General features: G+C 38.2%; 1 protein-coding gene across 3 annotated transcripts in view; it reads left to right on the top strand.

Moving 5' to 3' along the window:
• The window catches only part of LOC134747104 (E3 ubiquitin-protein ligase SH3RF1-like), an 80,609-nt gene that overhangs the window by 2,622 nt on the left and 53,553 nt on the right, over positions 1-24,434 (top strand). For all 3 annotated transcript variants that reach the window (XM_063681674.1, XM_063681675.1, XM_063681676.1), the window contains exons 2-4: positions 3,948-4,073; positions 18,086-18,253; positions 21,098-21,186. In XM_063681674.1, the coding sequence (XP_063537744.1) occupies positions 3,960-4,073; positions 18,086-18,253; positions 21,098-21,186 (371 nt within the window). In that variant the 5' untranslated portion in view covers positions 3,948-3,959. The remainder of the gene's footprint in view (positions 1-3,947; positions 4,074-18,085; positions 18,254-21,097; positions 21,187-24,434) is intronic.

A 24,434-nucleotide genomic window follows, 5' to 3' on the forward strand; every position in this document is an offset into this window, starting at 1 on the left:
TATTGTATTCATTTAATTCAAGCAACATGACTCATAAAAGCTTTGAAACATAAAAATCTATTAAAATTAAAATACAAACTTAAAAATTAAAATATGTATTACTAAAATATTAACTAAGTTACTGGAAACATGTCAAAAATAAAAGTATAAAAATTAACTAATAAATAAAACATGATTCACGTAGAATTTCAAATAAACTAACTTTAAATCGAATGTCGTACAAAAATGTAGTATAATAGTATATCTTGGTAAAAAAAAGGAAAATAATGTAGATATGACATCTGTTATTAAATAAATCTGCTATTGTTCATGACAAATAGGCAATAATTTAAATGACCTGTAATCACCACATTCCACTGACCATTCAACATTATATGTGACGTTTTCAACCAAAAGGTACCACATTGTTGGTTGTCGATAAAGTTGATTTCAACCTTATTTGCTTGCAATAAGTTGTACAAATTGTCACTTAACACTGAATGATGGTACAGTCTTTCATTCTTTCATTGAAGCAATGTTATGAAAACATGAACTGCTACACTTTCCATTGAACAAACATAATAAGCGGAACTTAACAATGTAGATAATGTAAATGTTCTTTGTATTGCAAAGTAAATTCTTTGCAATGTAGTCTTTGCCTTTCATTACAAAGTGAACTCTTTGCAAAGTTGTCTTTGGAAAGTTGTTTTTGTTGTTTTCTAAGATATTTTGCTGAGTATGTAGTGTGTTGATTTTAGGGTTATGATTAATATTTTATAACAATTTCTTATTTTTCTAGGAATATGTTATTTTATTAATTTAAAATATGTATATTGTCCTAAGTCCCGGCTGAAATATTCAAAATGCACACACTCTGACTCTGTCTAAGCTAACTCTGCACTGTGTTTGATAGCACATATTGTGGAAGTGTTATTTTAAATCTAACTTTTACACTTCCACATTCTATGCTATCAAACACGCTGCATAGTTTGCTTGGTCTGACTCTACTCTTATTCACTTAACAATAAGTGTGTTTAGTTCATTTTGAGTATCTCACCTGCTTAGCGACTTCTGCCACTGATTTTATATATTATTTTATGTATTTAAACTATATTGCACTATAAAAATATACAGTTCCAAAAGCTGGACTTATGCCACACAGCATTCTTTACCAGTCAACCTTTAGGTCTGTACAAGAATTCTAAGGAATTTTAGGCAACTGTCAAATTACCTTGTGTAACAGCCATGTTGTACAATTTGGCTGATGGCAAGATTCTTAAAAATTTACAGACGTACACACATACACAATTCCACAAAGATTAATTAAAATAATTAAAATCTCCCTTGGACTGCCAAGAGAATAGCGCTGTGACAAATTGGAGATGTCTGATGTCTAATTTTAGCTCTGAGGTCATATCGTATGAGCCAAATTAATCTAGCGCCTTGGACTCAATTGGCAAAGTCTCCTTTTCTCTTAGGGACTCACCATTGACATGCGTTGCATGTTGCATTGCACTTGTATATGTATACCTAGTATTCCTATCTTACTCACCTTTACCCCTGGAGTCTCAGGGGTTGAAATTCCCCAGCGAAATCATGACTTTGAGGATTTGAGTTTGAAATTAAATTTGGATTGACATTTTAGACGCGATATGCGTCCGAGGGGCTCAATGGGTTTCAACGAAACCTTTTTTTTGCATAATGCGTAGGCGGTTTTATTTTTTAAATTTAATAGTTATTCGAAAATTAAAACATCTGACCAACTACGAAATCACGAAAAAAAAATTTGTTGTTGGTCTCATAGTAAAAGTTGCTCAGTATAATCCCAAAACCTCTCTGGCAACGGGAATGCACTTATTTTTTTGCCACCGTGTATAAGACGCTTGAAAACTCCAGCCATCCAGGTTCACATAGGTATTTTAACACATGACTTAATTACCTTTGATGATGAAATTTCTTATAGGTACCAACTCAATAATTAAGTTCTTTGTTTGAGCAATCTGCAGCCTGTTTGTATTAAGGGCGGCTAATTTTAACTTCCTTCCTGCCCTTTTTAAGTCAAGTGTCAACTAAGAGCTGACTGTCAATGAAGTAAGGTTTATAATCGCGTGGCAAGTAATGTTAAAGAAAGAAACAAGGGACAGGACAGGATGGCTTGAAAATGGTAAACATATGTGTTTGTTTATGTTTGTTTTCAATCAGCTGGAAGTGTTATTAAGTGTGAGTAAGAAGATTAACACGTACATAGAACTTTGTGATAGGGAAAGGCTGGAGGCTTTTGAGATGTGCTGGCGACGAATGGCAAAGGTCAGTTGGACAGAGAAGAAAACAAATGAAGAGATTTTACGCATGGTAGGAGAGAAGAGGAGTTTGTTGAGAACCATAGAAAATAGAAGAGGAAAGATGCTTGGACACCTGCTACGACACGACGAATTTATCAAGAACATAATTGAAGGGAGAGTTGAGGCAAGGAGACGGAGGGGGAGACCAAGGAGAACATACATAGATCAAGTAAAGGAAAAACTCAACGTCGTGTCGTATCAGGCTGTCAAGGAGAAGGCAGAGGACCGACACATGGAAATCGCTCCACCGACAAGAGTATAACTCATATATGATGATGATGAGAACTTTGGTTATTGTCTAAGGTGCACATATCTAGTAAACTAGAACCATTTTCTACTGTAGCAATAGTAACGCAGCGTACTACGTAGGCGAACAACACGCGAACGCGAAGCGAAGCGATGCGGCGCGGGGTGAATCAATCCTTTGATACCTATAGAAGTGTCCCTACGTGGACGATCTCGTTGCGAACGCGAACGCCGTGGGCCCGCCGCGCCGCTTCGCGTTCGTGAGTTGTTCGCTTACGTAAAGACGCAGCGTAAGTTAGATGATGCTTTGATAAGCGATGCAGTAGCATAAGTGTTGCTAAAGTATGTATTGCTTCTGGTTTTACCCCAACGCACCTTATATGTGGTATTTTCTATAAAAAGGGACCTTATTGTCGATGGGGCTTACGCCATTATTAACGATGCTCTGATATAAATACAATGCCGCGCGACGCTGTGCGGCGGAATCGCCATCGACAATAAGGTCCCTTTTTATAGAAAATGCCCCATATTGTGAAGTGTAGTCTTGTAAAATTTTGCATAGATAACTGATAGGCAGGTTACACCTATTTGGGTGTATCATGCCTGATAAAGTTTGATAAAATATCATCTTTAACTGACGTAATTAGGTGAATGGCTTTGCTTGTGTTTTTCACGTGACAAACGAAACCACACACAGAGAATTAATGTATTCTCTGTGTAAAGGTAAACTAATATTACACGGGTGGGTTATATACGGTCAACCAATTTTAATTCTAGGCCATTGTAGTTACTGAAATGACAATCAATAAGAAAGGCATGAGGTATGTACGTTTAGAAATGCCAGAATTTATTGAATCTTTTGCAGTTTGAATGCAAAACAGGACAAATATTAAATCAAAATGTCATTAACAGTTTTGAATGGTTCACGGTTAAGGGGCCCTGTCAGTTGTTCGGAACTGTCAAATTTTTGTTCTAACTGACAGGCCAATATCGTCCGGCGGACTGATAGTCAGTGGGCTCCTTTAGTTTCGAGCTCCCGATACATGTGAACAAGATGCATGTAACTGCGTCGAAATATCGAGAGCTCGAAAACAATACAAAAGGTAATCACGGTCCATATCCCGGTCAATATAAGTCGAACAAAATGTCCTTACCCTGTTTAAAAAAAAATGTGTGCGTGTAATCTTTACGCGCTATTGAATTAAAACTTCTTTGACGATGACGTTTATCGCTATGTTGGCACTTTGACGTGTGTCCTATTGTGCGTGTGTCACTATTGAGCGTTACTTCCGTCAGAACAAAAAATCTGAGTTACCCTCTAGTCGCGCCTAAAGAAGTTTTACTTCAAAAATGAAATGGTTAATTTGTACTTATTTCTAGGTTGCGACCGGCATGGATGAGGGTCTGCTGAACGACCTTCTTGAGTGCTCCGTGTGCCTGGAGCGGCTCGACACCTCCTCAAGAGTGCTGCCTTGCCAGCACACGTTCTGTTTAAAATGTCTCAAGGTCAGTCCAACTTTTGATCTCTTAATATCGCCTCTTAGGGGGTCTTAAGACTCATTGCATCGCAGATCTTAGGTCTTCCTATAGGAATAGAAATTGTAAGATTCTCACTAAGGCCGCAGGGCCCCTAGATGACTCTGGGCTTATGCCGTGCCTAAAACGGCCTTAAAGTTTAATGCCGGTATTTTGATACTTAAGTTTCCTATGTACTGTACTGTGTATGTAATGCCAGTAATGTTTGCCTGCCTCGGCCACGGAACGCACGCTCCAATCGCCACGAGCACGCTCCTGACGCTCGGGGCGTGCGTTTCGTGGGCTTTGTGGCCCTCTAGGGTAAGGGGTTGCTAAACCACGGTTCTCGATGTAGCTTCTGCTGTCCAGAAACCGATTTTCCGTTAGAAAGTCCTTAAAAAAATCCTGAAAAATTATGTTATTTATTACAGTTGGGTCTTCTTCAGGAAAAAGTTTCCGAACCTTGTTTTAAGGATATGTATGTACATCACATAGGTATACGAATAGTTAAGGGGAACGGAAAGGCATAGTTAAAAACCTTTTTCCCTATTAAGGTAATAATACCAAAGCCACATTATCTGTCGCGCCATTTTAGAAAATAATTGAATAAACTTTTGATGTTAAAACCGCAGTTGTGGCGAGTTTGACGTCAATTTAATTTAAAATATCTAATCAAAATAGGTATTATAACATTTTCAAGCGCATGTTAATTACATAATTTAGAGTGAGATTATTATAATGAGTTGAAGTGCTATCATAATATATGCAATTTAATATCGTATACCGACTGCTGGGTATAATAACTTATTAAATATATGTACCTACCTGTATTTTAATTAGTTTATTGCCATTGCCACACCCCTTATGTCGGCGATGTGTTTATAATGAAACATATTTTCTTTGATTATTGTCTGTCTGTCTGTTACCTCTTTACCTACGGTTAAACCGCTGAACTGGTTTAGATGAAATTTGGTACGGAGATAATTTGAGGCCTGGAAGGACATAGGACAGTTTTTGTCAGTCATTAACATCATTATCATTCCAGGCAGACTAAGTCGCGGACAGAAGCTACATAGTTTCATTATTAATGGACGATATAAACACATTCTACCCTTCATTGCACAGCAAAGTCTGATAATAAACAAACTATATGGACTAAAATCGATCATTTCATTTACTTAGCTTTTGTTACCAATACTAAAATATAGTTCTTGTAATAAACTACGACTCAATTCTCTTGTCAAGATTTGTAACAAAACACAGATTTAACGTACACAACTCTCAATAACATTCAAACAATTTGAACCTTCCTCCACAGTAACAAGATTCAAAATCGTTTACGTATTTAAAATAACACATTTGGAAATTAGGGCGCTCGGTCGGAACAAAAAGGGCGAAGTCTCCGTAAGATTCATGTTCTCCTGGTACATTTTATTTTAAAACAGTGTAGAGTAGAGATGCCACGAATATAGTCTTTGCCGAATACGAATACATATTCGGCCGAATATTCGATTCAAATCTTAGCGAACCGAATATTCGGTTGTACTATTCGGTTCATCTATAACATTCTAATAGTAATAAAAATAAACCATCTGTTATTGATTCTTTAAAACAACAAACAAACAAAATAAAACATTTGATTCTTTTTGATTCTTGATTCTTGATTTTTTCTTTAGTGGTGCAATAATAGTAGGTACATTACGATACAAGTGCGAAAAATAGGCAATTCGCAACGAGTGGCGAAATTGCGAATTACCTATTCGCATATGTATCGTACAACGTTTTACAGTACATATGGCCCTTTAAATTTCGACATGGTTGCGTAATGAGCTAAAATTATCGCACTAGTATGGTAAATGGCACCATATGTATTTAACTATAAAGTGTATTTACTTACTTACTTACCATTCTAAAACGTTACATTATCTACTAGCAGATACAGATTAATCGCTTCGTAGGCAATTCCCTAAAATAAACAGGTCAAAAGGTACAGGGACTCAAAATTATCAATTTATCACCCTCGCCAAAATAATTAAATCATAATGAAAAACGGCACTACAAATCGCTTCGGGCCATCCATTTCCATTTTTTTAATTTATCCTTTAATGAAATAAAACTATGAAAACGGATTATATCGCGTATATTGAATTTATAATACATCCCGACGTTTCGAACTCTTTACAGCGTTCGTGGTCAACGGGTGACTGAGGAAAAATTACAAAGTGCAAAAATACACTAAAATAATGAACAATCATATACTACAAACTTTAAGGCTGGTTGTACATGCAAAATCGGTTCATAAGGCTAGTTATACACTATAATTATTTTTCAAGTAAAGATATATATATATATATATATACGCGATAAAAACTACGCCGGCTCCAACCCTACACCACGGACCCGAGAAGATTTAATTCCCTCCTAAATTGTAGGAGGGTATCCCAATATGGGACCGGCAACAAACTCGGCGGGACACATCTTTTCAAAACATCAGAATGTCCAGCATCATCCAACACTAAGGTCTCACAGTCTATGTCTCGCTTGCTCCTTTATCAGATGGACTACAGGATCCCAAGCTGGTGGTAGAGAAAAGCCATCTTCCCTATTAAAGTTTGGATATTTCTTAATCTCAATGGCCTCGTGCAGCATTCTGGGTATGTAACGCTTCTCCTTGGCAAGAACCAGAGGCTTATCAAACTTGATTGAGTGATTGGCTTTATCCATGACATGCTCACAGACAGCAGACCTAGGTCGACGGTGCTTGACATCAGCTATGTGTTCCTTCACCCGAGTGGAAATGCTCCGTTTCGTCTGCCCGACATATGATAGGCCACACTCACAGTCCAGCCTGTACACTCCTGCAGTCTGTAGAGGGGTATTGCATTTTACAGGCCTCAGGAATTGTGACATCTTCTTCATTGGCTTGAAATATGTTTTAATAGAAGCACGCTTCAAGATGTGGCTGATCCTGTCCGTGACCCCCCTGACAAAAGGCAGAATGGCAGGCCTGCGCTCGACTGTGGGGATCTTAATGTGGGACCTCTGGTTGACCCGCGGTATCCTGAGCTCGTTTGCCTGGAGCGCGCGCCTGGCATGCTGGAGCTCCGCGGCCAGATGCTAGTCATCACATATCCTCTGGGCTCTCTGAAACAAAGATTTGCCTACTGTAACAAGTTGACTGGGATGGTGATGCGATTTGCCATTTAAGTACCTATCAGTATGAGTAGGTTTCCTATCCTTTAATATATTCCTTTAATATAAAATTTTTAGTCTCGCTCGTCGCATCGCAGACGTATATTTACCTGATAAAAAATTGATTCGACACTTTAACCGAATAACGGCCGAATACGAACATTGAAAAACATGCCGAATACCGGATAGTTGCATATTAATCGTGGCATCTCTAGTGTAAAGTAAACACGCCGCTGTTGGTACTAAAAGTGTTTTAGTGCTAGTCGTAATGGAGATTTGCACCTTCCTGAGCGCATGCGAAATATCTAGCGACGAGTACTTTCTATTAGGTCAACAGGGCTTAGGTCAGCCGTGGTGTCTTTATAGCGAAACTTGCCTTCTAATAAGTTCAAAATATATAGTATAGATAAACTTTAGACCAGTGAGGCTACCGCCTACCACTTAGGATAAGAATAAAGAATAAGAACTTCGTTCGTTCATTCGTCTATTTGCCGCTCTATTTTTGAAACATAATGTAAATTGTTATTAATGATGATGATGATCTATACTATAGAGTATAGAAACGAAAACCAAAAATTACCAATCGGGGGAAATAATTCGTGTATAAGCGTATTTCGGCATATTAGTTGTAGGGAATGGTGTATTAAACAATATACTTAAAGTACCGGGGGATGGGGGTGAAGCTAACTGTTAAGCTGGTTTGGATGATCATTTTATAATGTCCTACCTCCAGTGACGTGATATGTCAGTTTGACGTGAAATTTTTGGGACAACCTGTATATCTATTTTCTAGGAAATTTTATACGTATTATTTACGTAAAAGACTATTTTTTGCTATGGGCTACCGTTTACGAGTTCTTTACGAAGAACTAAAAAAAACGACCTTAGACCAAATTATAAGTAACTTTCCCACTAAATAAACATCGAATTTATTTCTTAATTTCTTTTTTCTTAATTGGTAATGTATTATTTCTAGATCTCTTTTTGTTTGTTTTTCTTACTGTTTTTTAGGTTTTTATTGTTGACTTTGATGTGTAATTAGGTATTTATGTGATATTTTATTATTACATTTGCATGGCTTTTGTCTGTGTTATTAGCAAATAAAAAACTGAATATTGAATACAAATTGTAAATTAAAGAAAAGCTTGTAAAATAGTAGATTGTTAAGTTAACCAAGGGATGAAAGGCACCCGTAGCTGTCGAGGTAGTTTGGCGGTCGAACGCAGTGAGACCGCTAATACTCCGAGACTGAAATGGTGCCTTTCACCCGAGTTAAACACTCTACTTCTCATTTCGAATACGAGGAAAGTAAAATATATGTGCATTTAAAAAAACACGGGTAAGTTTAAACTTCAGTAGTATTTCTTGAGGGTACTTTCAGTTTTTTTTAATACTACGTCGGTGGCAAACAAGCATACGGCCCGCCTGATGTTGAGCAGTCTCCGTAGCCTATGTACGCCTGCAACTCCAGAGGAGTTACATGCGCGTTGCCGACCCTAAAACTCCTCTCCCTCGAGCTCTGGCAACCTTACTCACCGGCAGGAACACAACACAAAGTTTGGAAAACATTATTGCCAGCCCTTGCTGTGAAATCCTTATTTGTGATGTGCCCTATATCGGATAGTTACCTATCGCGTGATATGTCATATCTCAGCTTTTCACAAAAAAAGAATTAAATAAAGAAAAAATAAAGCAAATCAAGGGTAGGGAGAGAGTGAAATTGTATGTAAACATTTCATTAAAATTTCGTACCGAAGAATGTTTCACACAGTAGCTCGCATCCTGTGGTAGCAGCCCCTCTACATCGTGTATAAACACTATAAACATCGTTTATTAAGACTAATCTATAAGAGTGGGCCACGCCAGTTACAGCGGACCCCTTGACAATGATCGCTGGCGTGTTTAAGAGTAAAGGCCAATATCACATATGTATTAAGATAGTGACACGGCCAACGCGCCAAAAATAAATATGTGCAGACGACGATAATATTGCTTCGAAATTTAGGTACTGTATACATATTTTTGGCACTTTATCTGTATCCATATGCTGGACTTCGATTATAGAAAATTCTCACTGCCGAACAAGACTTTACAAATTGTACATAACGGTTGTAATGTATGAAATTATATGTCAAACATCACAGCTTTCCTTATCGTGCCCAATGTATTATGAGTACGGAATACGGGATAAAAAAACCGGCCAAGTGCGAGTTGGACTCGTGCACGAAGGGTTCCGTACCATTGCGCAAAAATGGCAAAAAAATAATGTTTGTTGTATGGGAGCCCCACTTAAATATCTATTTTATTCTGTTTTTAGTATTTGTTATTATAGCGGCAACAGAAATACATCATCTGTGAAAATTTCAACTGTCTACGAGTATGTAAATCGCATGACAATGCAATATTATGATGACATGTAGCTGATCTGATGATGGAGACAGGAGGTGGTCATGGGAACTCTGTGATAAAACAACGCAAACTAATTGTGTTCGGGGTTTTTAGAATTGTTTCGATGAGTATTAGTTGCCTGTGGAAAAAAAAGTACAGTTAGCGATAAAAGCTTGTACCATTTTTTTTTTTTTCAAATTAACATTAGTTTGAAATACTCTACAATACTACATGACATCACAAAAGTCGTAGGGGCCAACTAACTTTGGTCCTACCAGTTCGCTTACTCACTCCCTATTGACTCATCCCGATGTAATTCCGTTATGGGTCGTAGTCGTACGATTAAGAGTAGGTACTCAGGATTATTTAATTTTGTACTGCACTTAAACTGATACGAATTAAGTATCTTAACCCATAGACCCACTAGAGCACACGTCAATGTTAGTAAAGTTGGTATTTTTCTGACCTGATTGCTAATTAAAATCTATCAAATTTAACAATGTGTTGGCATTAACATAAGTTTTTTTTTAAATAGTATTTTTATAATTACTGAAAAAATGCGTGATCGCGAGAGGTTCATTTATTTAGTGGTAAAAAAAAATTACAACTACAATAAGTATAGGCCACCAGTCAGTTTACTCGCTTTTTCCAGTGTTTCCTAATTAAATTCTGAAATGGTAATTTGATGTAATGTAAGACCGTTTCAGTTGCTCGATTTAACACGAATTGTCTTTTTCTTCTATAGAGACATCTGGAAAAATGAGATGTTACGAATAATTTCTGCCACTACAATTCCAACTCTGTTTAATAATGTTACGGTCCATTTTCGATTATGGCACATAAGTTTCGTGTAATTAATTTCTTTGGTGTGTAAGCGAGGACGTTTGAGTTGATCTTGACTAGAATGGGCACTGAACAAATGGATACTTTTAACCTACTGATGCGACTGTGGAGGAACAGAAAGTACAGAACTGTATGAGTGTATACGTACTCCATGTGGGTATATAAGATTGTCTGCTAAGGTATGACCGTCTACCAGACTTTCTCGTGTGTATGCCGGTTAGACTTGGTAGTAACTATATTATTTTTATTTCTATAATTTTTTTCCAACCAAATTGTAAATCGTAGAACAATGATTTAGTAAATACCTTTCAGTCATAAATTTATTTTGGATTTCGGAGTCTCTGTAAAAACATCAAGCAGCGACTCCTTTTTTTGTTTTATAGTCCTATACTTATAGGTATTTAAATTAGATCCTCGTAAAACAGATCGATTGATAAAACCGTGAAAACAATGACACCGAAAAAAGAAGTCTTACCTAGGCAATCGTAGAAGCTTAAGAAGAGACCAACTTTACACATGTTTCTATCATTTATAAGTTTTCGTTCTACATACGCCTAAAACATTGCAGCAAGATTTTATTGTTAGTGACTGTTGCTGGACATTCACTGTCTGCAGACACTCGTATTAAATTGTTACAAATAAGAACATGACAATCCAAATCCACCCACGTAACTTATCCGATCCTTGTGGGACTTGTGCGAATGTTTGTTACGCATCTGTTGCATCCATTTGTGCATGTTATTGCCACGGTTCACAAAACAAAGTAATTTTAGTTAGTCGTAAAACCCCATGAAGTCTCGCCATAAGAAGGCTCAAGGTCACGCAAAGGGCAATGGAGAGAGCTATGCTCGGGGTTTCTCTGCGTGATGGAATCAGAAATGATGATATCCGCAGTAGAACTAGGGTCACCGACATATCTCGCAGAATTGCAAACCTTAAGTGGCAGTGGGCGGGGCACATTGCTCGCAGAACTGATGGCCGGTGGGGCCGGAAAGTTCTGGAGTGGCGTCCGCGTACCGGAAGACGAACTGCCGGTAGGCCTCCAACGAGGTGGAGCGACGACCTGGTGAAGGTCGCGGGAATTCGGTGGATGCGAGCGGCACAGGATCGGTCGGAGTGGCGAGCCTTGGGGGAGGCCTATGTCCAGCAGTGGACGTCTATCGGCTGACATGATGATGATGATGATAAAAACCCAATGTGTAGCGTACTCTCCATTTAAAACGAAGTTTAGCCTAAACATATACAACATAGGCTTCAATGGGTTCTCTGCCTTTTCGCCGAAAATTGTATTGCAGAATTTCACTTGGCAACCAACTTTTCGCCAAAGTTTCATTTGGCCGAATTTCATTTCCCAACTTTACATAATCCAACCTAACCTAACCCAATCTAGTACGTCATTTTCATTTCCCAACTATGGGGTTGGGGAATGAAATGGTTGCGAAATAATTATTTGGTAACGATTGGTTTGTCAAATGAAACTTTGGCGAAAAGTTGGTTGCCAAGTGAAATTCGGCAATACAATTTTCGCCAAAAAGGGAGTACAGCGCTTCAATGGTTTAGGCTGTGCGATGTCCGACAGTATGTAACTATGTATATAATGCGGTTGTGTCCGAATTATCATGTAAGTATATATTATTGTATATGATAATTCGGACTTCAAAGTATCTATCCTTTATTTGGTGGGATGTAATGTAATATATCCACCCATAAAGCTCCAGTACTAAAACCTATTTAGTTACGATACGTATACAGTTACAGTGTACTCAGAAGATTGCCAGTCAATAGCCAAAGGTTAATAGCGTTAAGTGGAGATCCCTTCAAGGTACGCGTTCGTTTATATTTATACTTCCTCTATAAATCAGAAGCGAGGCCTAACATTGTAGAATAACTGAGGTAAATATTACTTTTCCCCAATGTTGCAGATTTCTCAGTTTATGATCAGTTCGGTAAGCTAGTCTAATACTTATAGCGGCCTATAATATCGCTGCGAAACCATAACATCCCAACTAGGTCGTAATGTATTTCATTACATGCGCCCGAATCCTGAAACGTCTAAAACAATACCATTGGTATCGAACTGCCCCACTTTCCCCACGTGGTATAAATAGACGGGGTTGGACATTTGCGGTTGGATCTTAGGGTTACCAGTGGTTACCCAGTGAGAGTGGTTACTTACCACATTCTACGTATAATTTCTGTAAATTCCTCATTATTTGAAAATAGTTACATTTTATATAAAACAGTGTAAAATATAGCGAAATAGTTATGTTTATTCATTGAAACCCGCCGCTTAGGAATCACTCTTGAAACTAGTCATTTATCGATAATTTTTGTGTAACTTGATGGTGGGCCACGCGCTGACATTTTTTGCACGGTTAGGAAAAATACGAAATAAGGTTATGTTTCAAAAACTACAAGAACCAAGGAAGTCGTGCAAAAGAATTGTTAAAATTGATGGCTTGGCTAACAGCCCGTGCTATTTTTCAATTTAATCAAAAACTAGCGAACCGCCCCGGCTTCGCACGGGTTACACAAAACCTAAAAATTATACACCTAAACCTTCCTTAATAATCACTCTATTGATAGGTAAAAATCGCATGAAAATACGTTCAGAAGTTTTTGAGTTTATCGCGAATATACATACACACAGAGAGACGCGGCGCGGCGGAGAACTTTGTTTTATGCTCGTAAGGTGTAGTGATTTATAAATTTTATAATACATTCCTATCCTCTCACATTCCTGATACTTAATCCCTGACGCGCAGTAACCCTAGCCAGGACTGTCCATTTTAGACTGAAGTTGCTATGTTTAGCCTGGAAAATCGGACTTTATTTGGAACGGCCGGGTAATTAGGTTTGCTCGATCGCGTCTATTTTTATAGGCCGACGTGAATTTCACTCTCGTGTCGAGTTTCATACATGTCAAACTTATGTAATAGAAATTACTAATGCATATTTATAATACAAAAACCTACACACATTTGATACATCCTGTAGCGCTTGATTCAGATGATAAATTTGACTGTGATTTCCGCCGCTTGTTACTCTGGTAATTTTATCAGGCCTACTAATAAGTAGGTTAAAGGTAATAACACTAATAACCTAAATACAATTAGACTAAGATAAAACTGCAACGATCTTGATAGCACACGCAGTGCACGTGTTATTTATACGTCATAATTTCATAAAACTTTAACATTTAAAATAACACTTGCACTGCGTGTGCTATCAAAATCGTTGCAGACTTATCTTGGTCCAACTCTAGTTACCTAGCTGTAGGTATACTGTATTGGAGTATTTACGGAAAAACAAATTTTCACGTGTGTTTTAAAAAATATTTAGATATACCTAATTACCTACAGACATAGGGTCAGATGTCGGTCAGTTTTTTTAATAAAAAAAATACCTATTCGTACTTTTTCTACTTGTATCATCGCGCATACACTAATATTAGGTCAGGCAACGAATGCTTAAAAAAAACCGGACAAGTGCGAGTCGGACTCGCCCACCGAGGGTTCCGTACTTTTTAGTATTTGTTGTTATAGTGGCAACAGAAAACGTGATCTGTGAAAATTTCAACTGTCTATCACGGTTGATGAGATACAGCCTGGTGACAGACAGACGGACAGAGGAGTCTTAGTAATAGGGTCCCGTTTGTGCTTTCTTTGGACTAGTTACCTAGTTAGGAGGTGAACATAATATCAGAAGTCCCCGGCCGGCCGTAGCCCTTGAGCCGGGGGGAGGGGGGTTTGAAGGTCTCATTTTTAGGGTTTCGTACTCAAAGGGTAAAGCGGGACCCTATTATTAAGACTGGGCTGTCTGTCTGTCCGTCTGTCACCAGGCTGTATCTCATGAACCGTGATAGCTAGACAGTTGAAATTTTCACAAATGATGTATTTCTGTTGCCGCTATAACAACAAATACTAAAAACAGAATAAAATAAATAATGGGGCTCCCATACAACAAACATAACGTGATTGCCGTTTCTTGCGTAATGGCACGGAACCAACAACTCGCACTTGGCCGGTTTTTCGCTGTTTCCAAGCTCGGTTGCCATGGCAACAATATGGCGTCCATTCTATTATTCACCGAGTTCTTTGACTTTGTGGCGCGCTGCTTACTTATGGTGGGTTTACTTTGATTTTAAATAATACTAATAAGTACGTACTGTAATATAAGCTGCAGAGACAACTGACCCCCCTACATAGAAACTCAAGAACTTGTTTGCAGTGAGGGGGGGGGGGGGCAGTTATCTGCAGCTTACTGTTCATTTGCAAAACTTCTTAGTCTTCTTACACTTATTGTCAAGTGCACAAATCAACCTTGATTTGCATTACACTTTGATAAGGCACACAATTAAATAGGTATATTAATTTCTTGTTAAGCTTTACTGTCTACGCCACTGATTTAAACTTTCACGACTTTTACTCATTATTATTCACAACGACGGGACTTCATCGCGTAAAATAATTTGTCTTCTCCGAGACCACGGGGACAACGCCGTCCTCCAAACGTCGGAGGTAAATTTAAAACTTATTTTACTGTCTACGGTTACAATCTTATCAGGTTTAAAATCTTTGGTGTTCTCGCATGCAATTTTGCACGTTTTAGAGAAAAGTTAATATTTCGCGAAACTACATCTTTCTCAAGAAATACGAAGAGTGGTTTTCTCATTTCTCATATTTGCATATTTGTGATGATACCTCTGTGATAATACACTTTCTCTTGTTTCGCATTTTTATGTTGTATACAATTTTCCTCCTTATGTAAATGGATGAAGGTAAAATTTGAATACTTACATAAATTTTATTCAGAACAGCAATAAAAAACCTGTATTGTATGAACTTGGTAAAGCTTATTTACATAAAAATTTACAATTTTCTTTCCAGGGGGTTTGTATATTATAATCGAAAACTTAAGATGAAGTTTGATAGGTACACACACATCCATATAAAATTTGCATATACATACATAGGTGACAATGCAATGTCATTGTACCATCGAGCTTTCCTGATAATGGAGACCGGAGGTGGCCATAGGAACTCTGTGATAAAACAACGCAACCTAATTGTGTTTCGGGTTTTTAGAATTGTCTCGATTAGTATTAGTTGCCTGTGGAAAGAAAAGTACAGTCAGCGATATAAGCTTGTACCATTTTATTTTGCCAAAAACTTATTTTTATTGATAGTTCGAATGCCCCAATTTGTCAAACCAATCTTGAGACATAAATTGGTGTCGGTGTTTGGGAAATAAATTGGTTAATCGAACTAGCATGCCATTTTAGCTTTCTTCATGAATAATTAGGAAGTAGGTAATCACGTCGCCTTGACTCACAAAAAATATCGGTGCGCGATAAGATTAGATATAGGTAGATTTTAAACCAGCCTTTATGTACTATTGATACGTATATTTACAAACAAATATATTAACAATACGTATAATAGGGCCTCGAAATTAAAGAAACAACGTGTCTCAATTTGACATAAGGCGATTTTTATTGCGACTAAAAATGGAATGTACAACAGGGTTTCTCAAACTTACCTATAACCCCACGAAATATTCCTATAATTTTTTTTAGTCTGCCTTAATTATTCATATGCTAATTCTTGTCGCGAACCCATTGCAAATATTGCACTGGCAAACCCCTGGGGGTAAGCGTGCCCCACTTCGAGAAACTCTGGATCTGAGGGCCTACCGCGAACCACGTTCGAAGTGTTTCCTCTCTGTCGCACTTGTAAATTCGTATGTAAGTGTAACAGGGAGGCAACACGTCGAACGTGGTGGTAGACCCTCTGGATCGTACTCCTGCAGGTTTCAATCCAAGACCATACAGCAGCTACATCTACATCTTAACCCTAAAATCTAAATGAATGTCATTTTAGTACAAGACTATAGAAGTATAGACAATGAGGAGTAGATTTCTTTATCGATCGGTCATTACATATTATCTGCGATATAAATACACTGCTTAAAAATATTTCCGTCTAATCCTTTCGGTTTCCAACATAACAGATTAAAGTGTGCACAATAACAATATTGTGCATAGAAAGTCTGTAGGTGTTATAAAACTTATAAAGGCGTTAATCACCGCTTTATTACTCGTAAACCCATTACCGACACGATAGGTCCGGTTAATGGCTAATTGGCTATGCAGATTCTGAACTACGAGATTGGTACAGTCAAGTGTAAAAATATGCATACAAATTACTCAAAAGTATGTCCCATAGTTCTTAATTCGCTGACATAAGAGCTATGGGACATATTTTTGAGTATGATGAGTGCGTGCACCCATATTTTTACACTTGACTCTATCGTCGTCCGTGTGAACGATTGTGCGACTGTTAAATGACAATTTGTAACCCTTATTACGATGACATAAGTCATAACATTCGACAAGCTATCCGTGGCAAAAATGAGACTATCTTACAGAGGTCAACGCTGGTGTTATACGTACATGTATACACATATTTGATTAATATTCAAGATCGCAATCATAAATAAATAAATAAATAATCTAGTAGTAGTAGTTAAGTAATTGACGTAGTCATAAGCCAAACTAACAATATGGATAAAATTTATCTGAAATAAAGAAATAATAATAATAAAATTCCACGACAAATCGATCTCGATTCAACCGGAGTTATCAATCCAGATATAGATAATTTTCAAATCTCAATGAAAATCTACGTGAATCTGAAAATCACTTTTAAAACTTACTATTTCAGTTCAGACTGAATCGATACAGGGTTCCAGACTGTGTCCTAACTAGTCCTAAGTGGTTAGTCGCTTAGCTAGTTTTATTTGGCAACGGTCGAATTTATACAATATTAGGTATAGTAAGTATGATAAGACCTAAAAGTACGCAGCTGGAAAGTTCCAGGCTTGACTGATCTCTGGGAAGCGTAAATATCGCTTCAGACGACCTTGACATTATTTTCTGTTTACAGAGCGTTTATATATGAGTGGGCAGCGTTGTTTCGCATTACCTAGCTAGTATTAAATATATTTAAACGGGTCACTCACGTTTTTAAGCCGAAAATTGCTCGACATGTTTAGTTCCATAACGAGAAGCTTCAGCAGGAGCCACACGCGTTGACCGACCGACGTAGACTGTTAGCTAAACGTCTTTTAGGGTTCCTTAGTCGACAAGGAACCCTTATAGGTAATAGTTTTTTATGTTCGTCTGTCCGTGGTTCTTATCTGTGGTTTACCTCAGTGATCAGTAGTGTGTTAGAAGGCTGTAATTTGGCATAGACATAAATGTGTCTGCAGAAATAAAGTAAAGCAAGTGGTGTAAATGTTCTGAATGCGTTTGATTTGATTGACCGATGACACTACTAAAATCTTAATCCTTTTCTAGTTTAGCCGTAATCAGGTAAAAAGGTGTAATCTCTATGTAACACAGAATATGAAAGAGAGACAGACTAATGTGCCTGGGTGCTTACTATGGCGTCAGTAAGCGACAAATTATTTCACAGCGTTAAACAACTTTAATTGAATAAATAACATTTGTTTTGGTTATACTACTTATACTAAGGAGTCTATAAGAGATGCGTTAACGTCCTTTTGTTTCGTTACAGGTTATAGTGGAATCCCACAAGGAGTTGCGATGCCCAGAATGCCGCGTCCTGGTAGAGACAAAGGTCGAGGAGCTGCCCCCCAACGTGCTGCTCATGAGGATCCTGGAGGGGATGCGGAATAATGTTCCACGCAAGCTACTGTCGCAACGGATCATTAGACATGCACAGGTAAAGGCTTTTGAAACGGTCATACTAACATCCACATCCACTATAGTATAGGTTATAGCGGGATCCCACAAGGGTCGTTCTTAGGTAGTGCACTTTACATTAGAAGAACAGTGCTTTAGTTATAGTCGGTTCTATGATGCCCAGAATGCCGCATCCTAGCAGGGACTAAGGTCAAGAAGCTGCCCCCCAACGTGCTCCTCATGAGGATCTTAGAGGGAATGCGGAACAATGTTCCACGCAAGTTACCGTCGCAACGGACCAATAGACATGGACAGGTACAGGCTTTTGACACGGTCATACCAACATCCACTATAGGTTATAGCGGTATCCCACATGGGTCAATCATAGGTATTGCATATATTTTACATTCGTTACATCAAACTATTGTCATTGCCTTCTTCGGCGCTATGGAGACGCCATCTAACGAAAGGGAACCTACGCCGATATACTATATCATATAATGTTATGTACTCTACCGAGTTCAGATATTGAGAAGTGTTTGCCCAGCACGGCAATATACAAACATGTTTTTGCACGTTTTAATTCTTTATCTTTACTAAGTAAGCAAGGAAGTGAAATAACTAGGATGAACAACAAATTGTTCTACCTATAACCACTAACGATAATATATGCAAATACGCAGTATATCTAAGACACGATGCAATGTATGGATTTGCACAATCATTGCATCAGATCAATAATTCAATTGACTTACAACAAAAACATGACATCATGTCATTACAAATGAAAGGTAAAAAGTTTAATGGACAATGCCAGTCATTATTATCTGCAATTTCATCATCATTGACTTCTTAGCAGGTGTCCTTCTGAGAAAAAAGTTATCGTAGTAAGTAGGTAGGTGGGTAGTATATTTAGGGCCTGTTTCACAATGTCCAAGTAAAGTCCTGAATAAGCTACTTGCCACTTATCTGACGAATAAAGTCGTCGTTGGCGTTTCACATTCTCCAAATAAGCTTAACTGGTAGATAAAATGCTTTTTTATGTAGAAAATTTTATCTGGCAGTTAATTTTATTTGTTAATAAGCTAACCAATACTTTATTTGGACATTTTGAAACAGGCCCTTAGTGTCGCATTTTAAAACACACACACACACACACACACACACACACCAAAACGTAGGTACGTTTATATACATATCTAGAATATGCCGATTTATAGTAGACCAACACTACTATCATGTTGTAACTCTTAAATGAGGTTGGAGGATATAGTTTTCATATATAAAACCGTCGGAGCACAATTCCCCAGAGGGGAGCAAGTTTTTTTTGTAAATAAAAAAGACAAGTTTTCTTACATATTATGAAATCCATACAATAAGTATGAAAATAAAATAAAAAAGCGGCCAAGTGCGAGTCGGACTCGCGCACGAAGGGTTCCCTTACCATTACGGAAAAAAACAGCAAAAAAATCACGTTTGTTGTATGGGAGCCCCATTTAAATATTTATATTATTCTGTTTTTAGTATTTGTTGTTATAGCGGCAACAGAAATACATCATCTGCGAAAATTTCAACTGTTATATCTAGCTATCACGGTTTATGAGATACAGCCTGGTGACAGACAGACAGACGGACAGCGGAGTCTTAGTAATAGGGTCCCGTTTTTACCCTTTGGGTACGGAACCCTAATTAGAGTTTTATTTTTTCAAGTCTCAAGTCTGTTGTCAATATTTCACCACGAAAGAATTGTTAGTCATTCTTAGCTTTTGCTAATGGTTTTCCATTAAATTATCAGAAACCGCTAAAATGTAGCAAACAATTTCGATCATTGCAAGTCAATGTACCGAAATAATTGTCGCAACCTCATATCATACATTAATACACCACCAAATTTAAACCTTTGGCGTACGATATAGAGTCGATTTTGCAACGACAGATTTTGCGAAAATTTGTTGTTGATATCAAACATTGGGCGGGCTTCCCCTAGAATCGATCGAGCTATCGAGAAACGTTCTGCTTTTGTTTACATCTTTAAAATAAACATTATAAATGAGTCTTTACGTAACTCGGTCACGCCAAATGCGTTCACGACCTTATTTTAACGGTTTAAAGTTTAAATTCCTTTGGCAGATGCAACCGGACGATGACTCAATGGAGTACTTAGCATGAATGGGGCATGGCTCATTGACATAAGTAGCGATATAGTAGACGTGTCTCGTATGAGGATTAAGCCGGGTCTTGGTCGTATCCTGTACTGTTACTGGGGCAGAGTAGTCATGATTGTCTCTTAATGTGTGTCATAGACATGATTCCGTCTATACTATGACAGACTGATAATTGGGAACATAGGACGTACTTGTTTAAATGCAAAATGAGATTAGTTTAAAAGAACACATTTAACCTGTGATACATTTTTGCGAACGCAATATGGATGTCACACAATATAAAAGGTGATTGTAAAACTAAAAACCGGCCAAGTGCTAGTCGGACTCGCGCACCGAGGGTTCCGTACTTTTTAGCATTTGTTGTTATAGCGGCAACAGAAATACATCATGTGTGAAAATTTCAACTGTCTAGCTATCACGGTTCATGAGATACAGCCCGGTGTCAGACAGACGGACAGCGGAGTCTTAGTAATAGGGTCCCGTTTTTACCCTTTGGGTACGGAACCCTAAAAATAATTCTGCTAGAGCTCCTTACAAATACGCTACTGATTTAATCCGTATAAGATGCATGACAGTCCGCTCAGTGCTCAGCGAGTTACGTTCTTAAAGGACCTGAACCCGCTTTACCTGTATAGTACCCTAACGAGCCTTTATGAGCTTAGAACTAAGTTCTTTTTGTGTAAGATTGTCCTATTAGGTACTTTATTTGTATGTTTCAGGGGCAGCCTCAGCAGAGCGGTCAGAGCCGGGACAAGCAGCTACCGCCGCACGGTCGCGCGCTCTACGACTTCATCTCCAAGGAACCCGGGTAAATACTCTGACACATTCCTTCCAATACCCACAGAATAGACCCTCGTGAAGTTGACCACCCCATTTCGTTTGCCCGCAAATGGCATATCTATATCGTTAGTTCATCGTTAGTTCACGTTTGTTCAGTAGGTAAAATCGTTAGGACCCGATTCCAAAGTCGATTTTTTTTAAAAAAAAAAGGGGGTGGCTGTCTTCACGCTAGCCACCCCAAACCACTTTTTGTTAGTTTTTTTGGTCTAGATAGCAAGATATTCGTTAGTTCATGATTGTTCAGGCATTGGAATCGTTAGGACCCGATTCCTTCATTTTTTTTTTTTTTTTAAAGTGGGGTGGCTGTCTTCACGCTAACCACCCCACCCAGAAATCAGTCAAACTAACCATGTGAATCCATCGGGCGACGTTAGTTCACGTTTGTTCAGGCATTAAAATCGTTAGGATCTCAATAGATTTGCTATAAAAAAATAAAATCAAAAAATTCATATTGGCCGGCCGAGATAGTTCAGCAGGGGGGGCGTAACAAGCAATCGACACAGATACTAACGATTCTATGCCCTAAATAAGCATCTATAGACGATATATAACCGATACAGTACGGTAACTTGCGGGTATTCAGAACAGATTAAAAGATTTTCGTGGTTTTATATTTTTTTTATTCTATGGTGGTGGCTGTCTTCACGCTAGCCACCCCAAACCACTTTTTGTTAGTTTTTTTGGTCTAGATAGCAAGATATTCGTTAGTTCATGATTGTTCAGGCATTGGTAGCGTTAGGACCCGATTCCTTCAATTTTTTTTTTTTCAAAGTGGGGTGGCTGTCTTCACGTTAACCACCCCACCCAGAAATCAGTCAAACTAACCATGTGAATCCATCGGGCGACGTTAGTTCACGTTTGTTCAGGCATTAAAATCGTTAGGATCTCAATAGATTTGCTATAAAAAAATAAAATCAAAAAATTCATATTGGCCGGCCGAGATAGTTCAGCAGGGGGGGCGTAACAAGCAATCGACACAGATACTAACGATTCTATGCCCTAAATAAGCATCTATAGACGATATATAACCGATACAGTACGGTAACTTGCGGGTATTCAGAACAGATTAAAAGATTTTCGTGGTTTTATATTTTTTTTATTCTATGGTGGTGGCTGTCTTCACGCTAGCCACCCCAAACCACTTTTTGTTAGTTTTTTTGGTCTAGATAGCAAGATATTCGTTAGTTCATGATTGTTCAGGCATTGGTAGCGTTAGGACCCGATTCCTTCAATTTTTTTTTTTTCAAAGTGGGGTGGCTGTCTTCACGTTAACCACCCCACCCAGAAATCAGTCAAACTAACCATGTGAATCCATCGGGCGACGTTAGTTCACGTTTGTTCAGGCATTAAAATCGTTAGGATCTCAATAGATTTGCTATAAAAAAATAAAATCAAAAAATTCATATTGGCCGGCCGAGATAGTTCAGCAGGGGGGGCGTAACAAGCAATCGACACAGATACTAACGATTCTATGCCCTAAATAAGCATCTATAGACGATATATAACCGATACAGTACGGTAACTTGCGGGTATTCAGAACAGATTAAAAGATTTTCGTGGTTTTATATTTTTTTTATTCTATGGTGGTGGCTGTCTTCACGCTAGCCACCCCAAACCACTTTTTGTTAGTTTTTTTGGTCTAGATAGCAAGATATTCGTTAGTTCATGATTGTTCAGGCATTGGTAGCGTTAGGACCCGATTCCTTCATTTTTTTTTTTTTCAAAGTGGGGTGGCTGTCTTCACGTTAACCACCCCACCCAGAAATCAGTCAAACTAACCATGTGAATCCATCGGGCGACGTTAGTTCACGTTTGTTCAGGCATTAAAATCGTTAGGATCTCAATATATTTGCTATAAAAAAATAAAATCGGATAATTCATATTGGCCGGCCGAGATAGTTCAGCCGGCGGGCGTAACAAGCAATCGACACAGAAACTAATGATTCTATGCCCTAAATAAGCATCTATAGACGATATATATAACCGATACAGTGCGGTAACTTGCGGGTATTCGAAACAGATTAAAAGATTTTCGTGGTTTTATATTTTTTTTTATTCTATGGTGGTGGCTGACTTCACGCTAGCCACCCCAAACCACTTATTGTTTGTGTTTTTGGTCTAGACAGCAAGATATTCGTTAGTTCATGATTGTTCAGGCATTGGAATCGTTAGGACCCGATTCCTTCATTTTTTTTTAAAAAGTGGGGTGGCTGTCTTCACGCTAACCACCCCACCCCGAAATCAGTCAAAATAACCATGTGAATCCATCGGGCGACGTTAGTTCACGTTTGTTCAGACATTAAAATCGTTAGGATCTCAATAGATAAAAAAATAAAATCGAAAAATTCATATTGGCTGGCCGAGATAGTTCAGTAGGGAGGGTGTAACAAGCAATCGACACAGATACTAACGATCTAAGCCCTACATAAGCATCTATAGACGATATAACACCGACACAGTACGGTAATTTGGCGGCATTAAATAAGGTTAGACAGGCAATAATAAAATGCAAAAACTAACTTATGCTCCTAAGTCGACGGCTGAAAAAATATTTAGAATCAGGTCCATACGATGCCACTTGCAGAATACTATCAGCCGACCATGCTGATTCAAGATAGGTAGGTCATTTGCGGGCGATCAAAGCAGATTTTGCGGAAAAAAATAAAACTTGAAATTTTGAATAACCCAACTTATGCTCCTAAGTCGACGGTTGAAAAAAATACTCGGAATCGGGTCCTTACGATGCCCCTTACAGAATAACATCAGCAGACCATGCTGATTCAAGATAGGTAGGTCATTTGCGGGCGATCAAAGCAGGTTTTGCGGAAAAAATAAAATTTGAAAATTTTAATAACCCAACTTATGCTCCTAAGTCAACGGCTGAAAAAAATACTCAGAATCGGGTCCTTACGATGCCACTTGCAGAATAACATCAGCCGACCATGCTGATTCAAGATAGGTAGGTCATTTGCGGGCGATCAAAGCAGATTTTGCGCAAAAAAAAACTTGAACATTTGAATAACCCAACTTATGCTCCTAAGTCAACGGCTGAAAAAAACAGTCAGAATCGGGTCCTTACGATGCCACTTGCAGAATAACATCAGCCGACCATGCTGATTCAAGATAGGTAGGTCATTTGCGGGCGATCAAAGCAGGTTTTGCGGAAAAAAATAAATTTGAAAATTTTAATAACCCAACTTATGCTCCTCGTAACTG

The sequence above is a fragment of the Cydia strobilella genome, chromosome 14 (assembly GCF_947568885.1).
Source record: "Cydia strobilella chromosome 14, ilCydStro3.1, whole genome shotgun sequence".
NCBI classification, from domain to species: domain Eukaryota; kingdom Metazoa; phylum Arthropoda; class Insecta; order Lepidoptera; family Tortricidae; genus Cydia; species Cydia strobilella.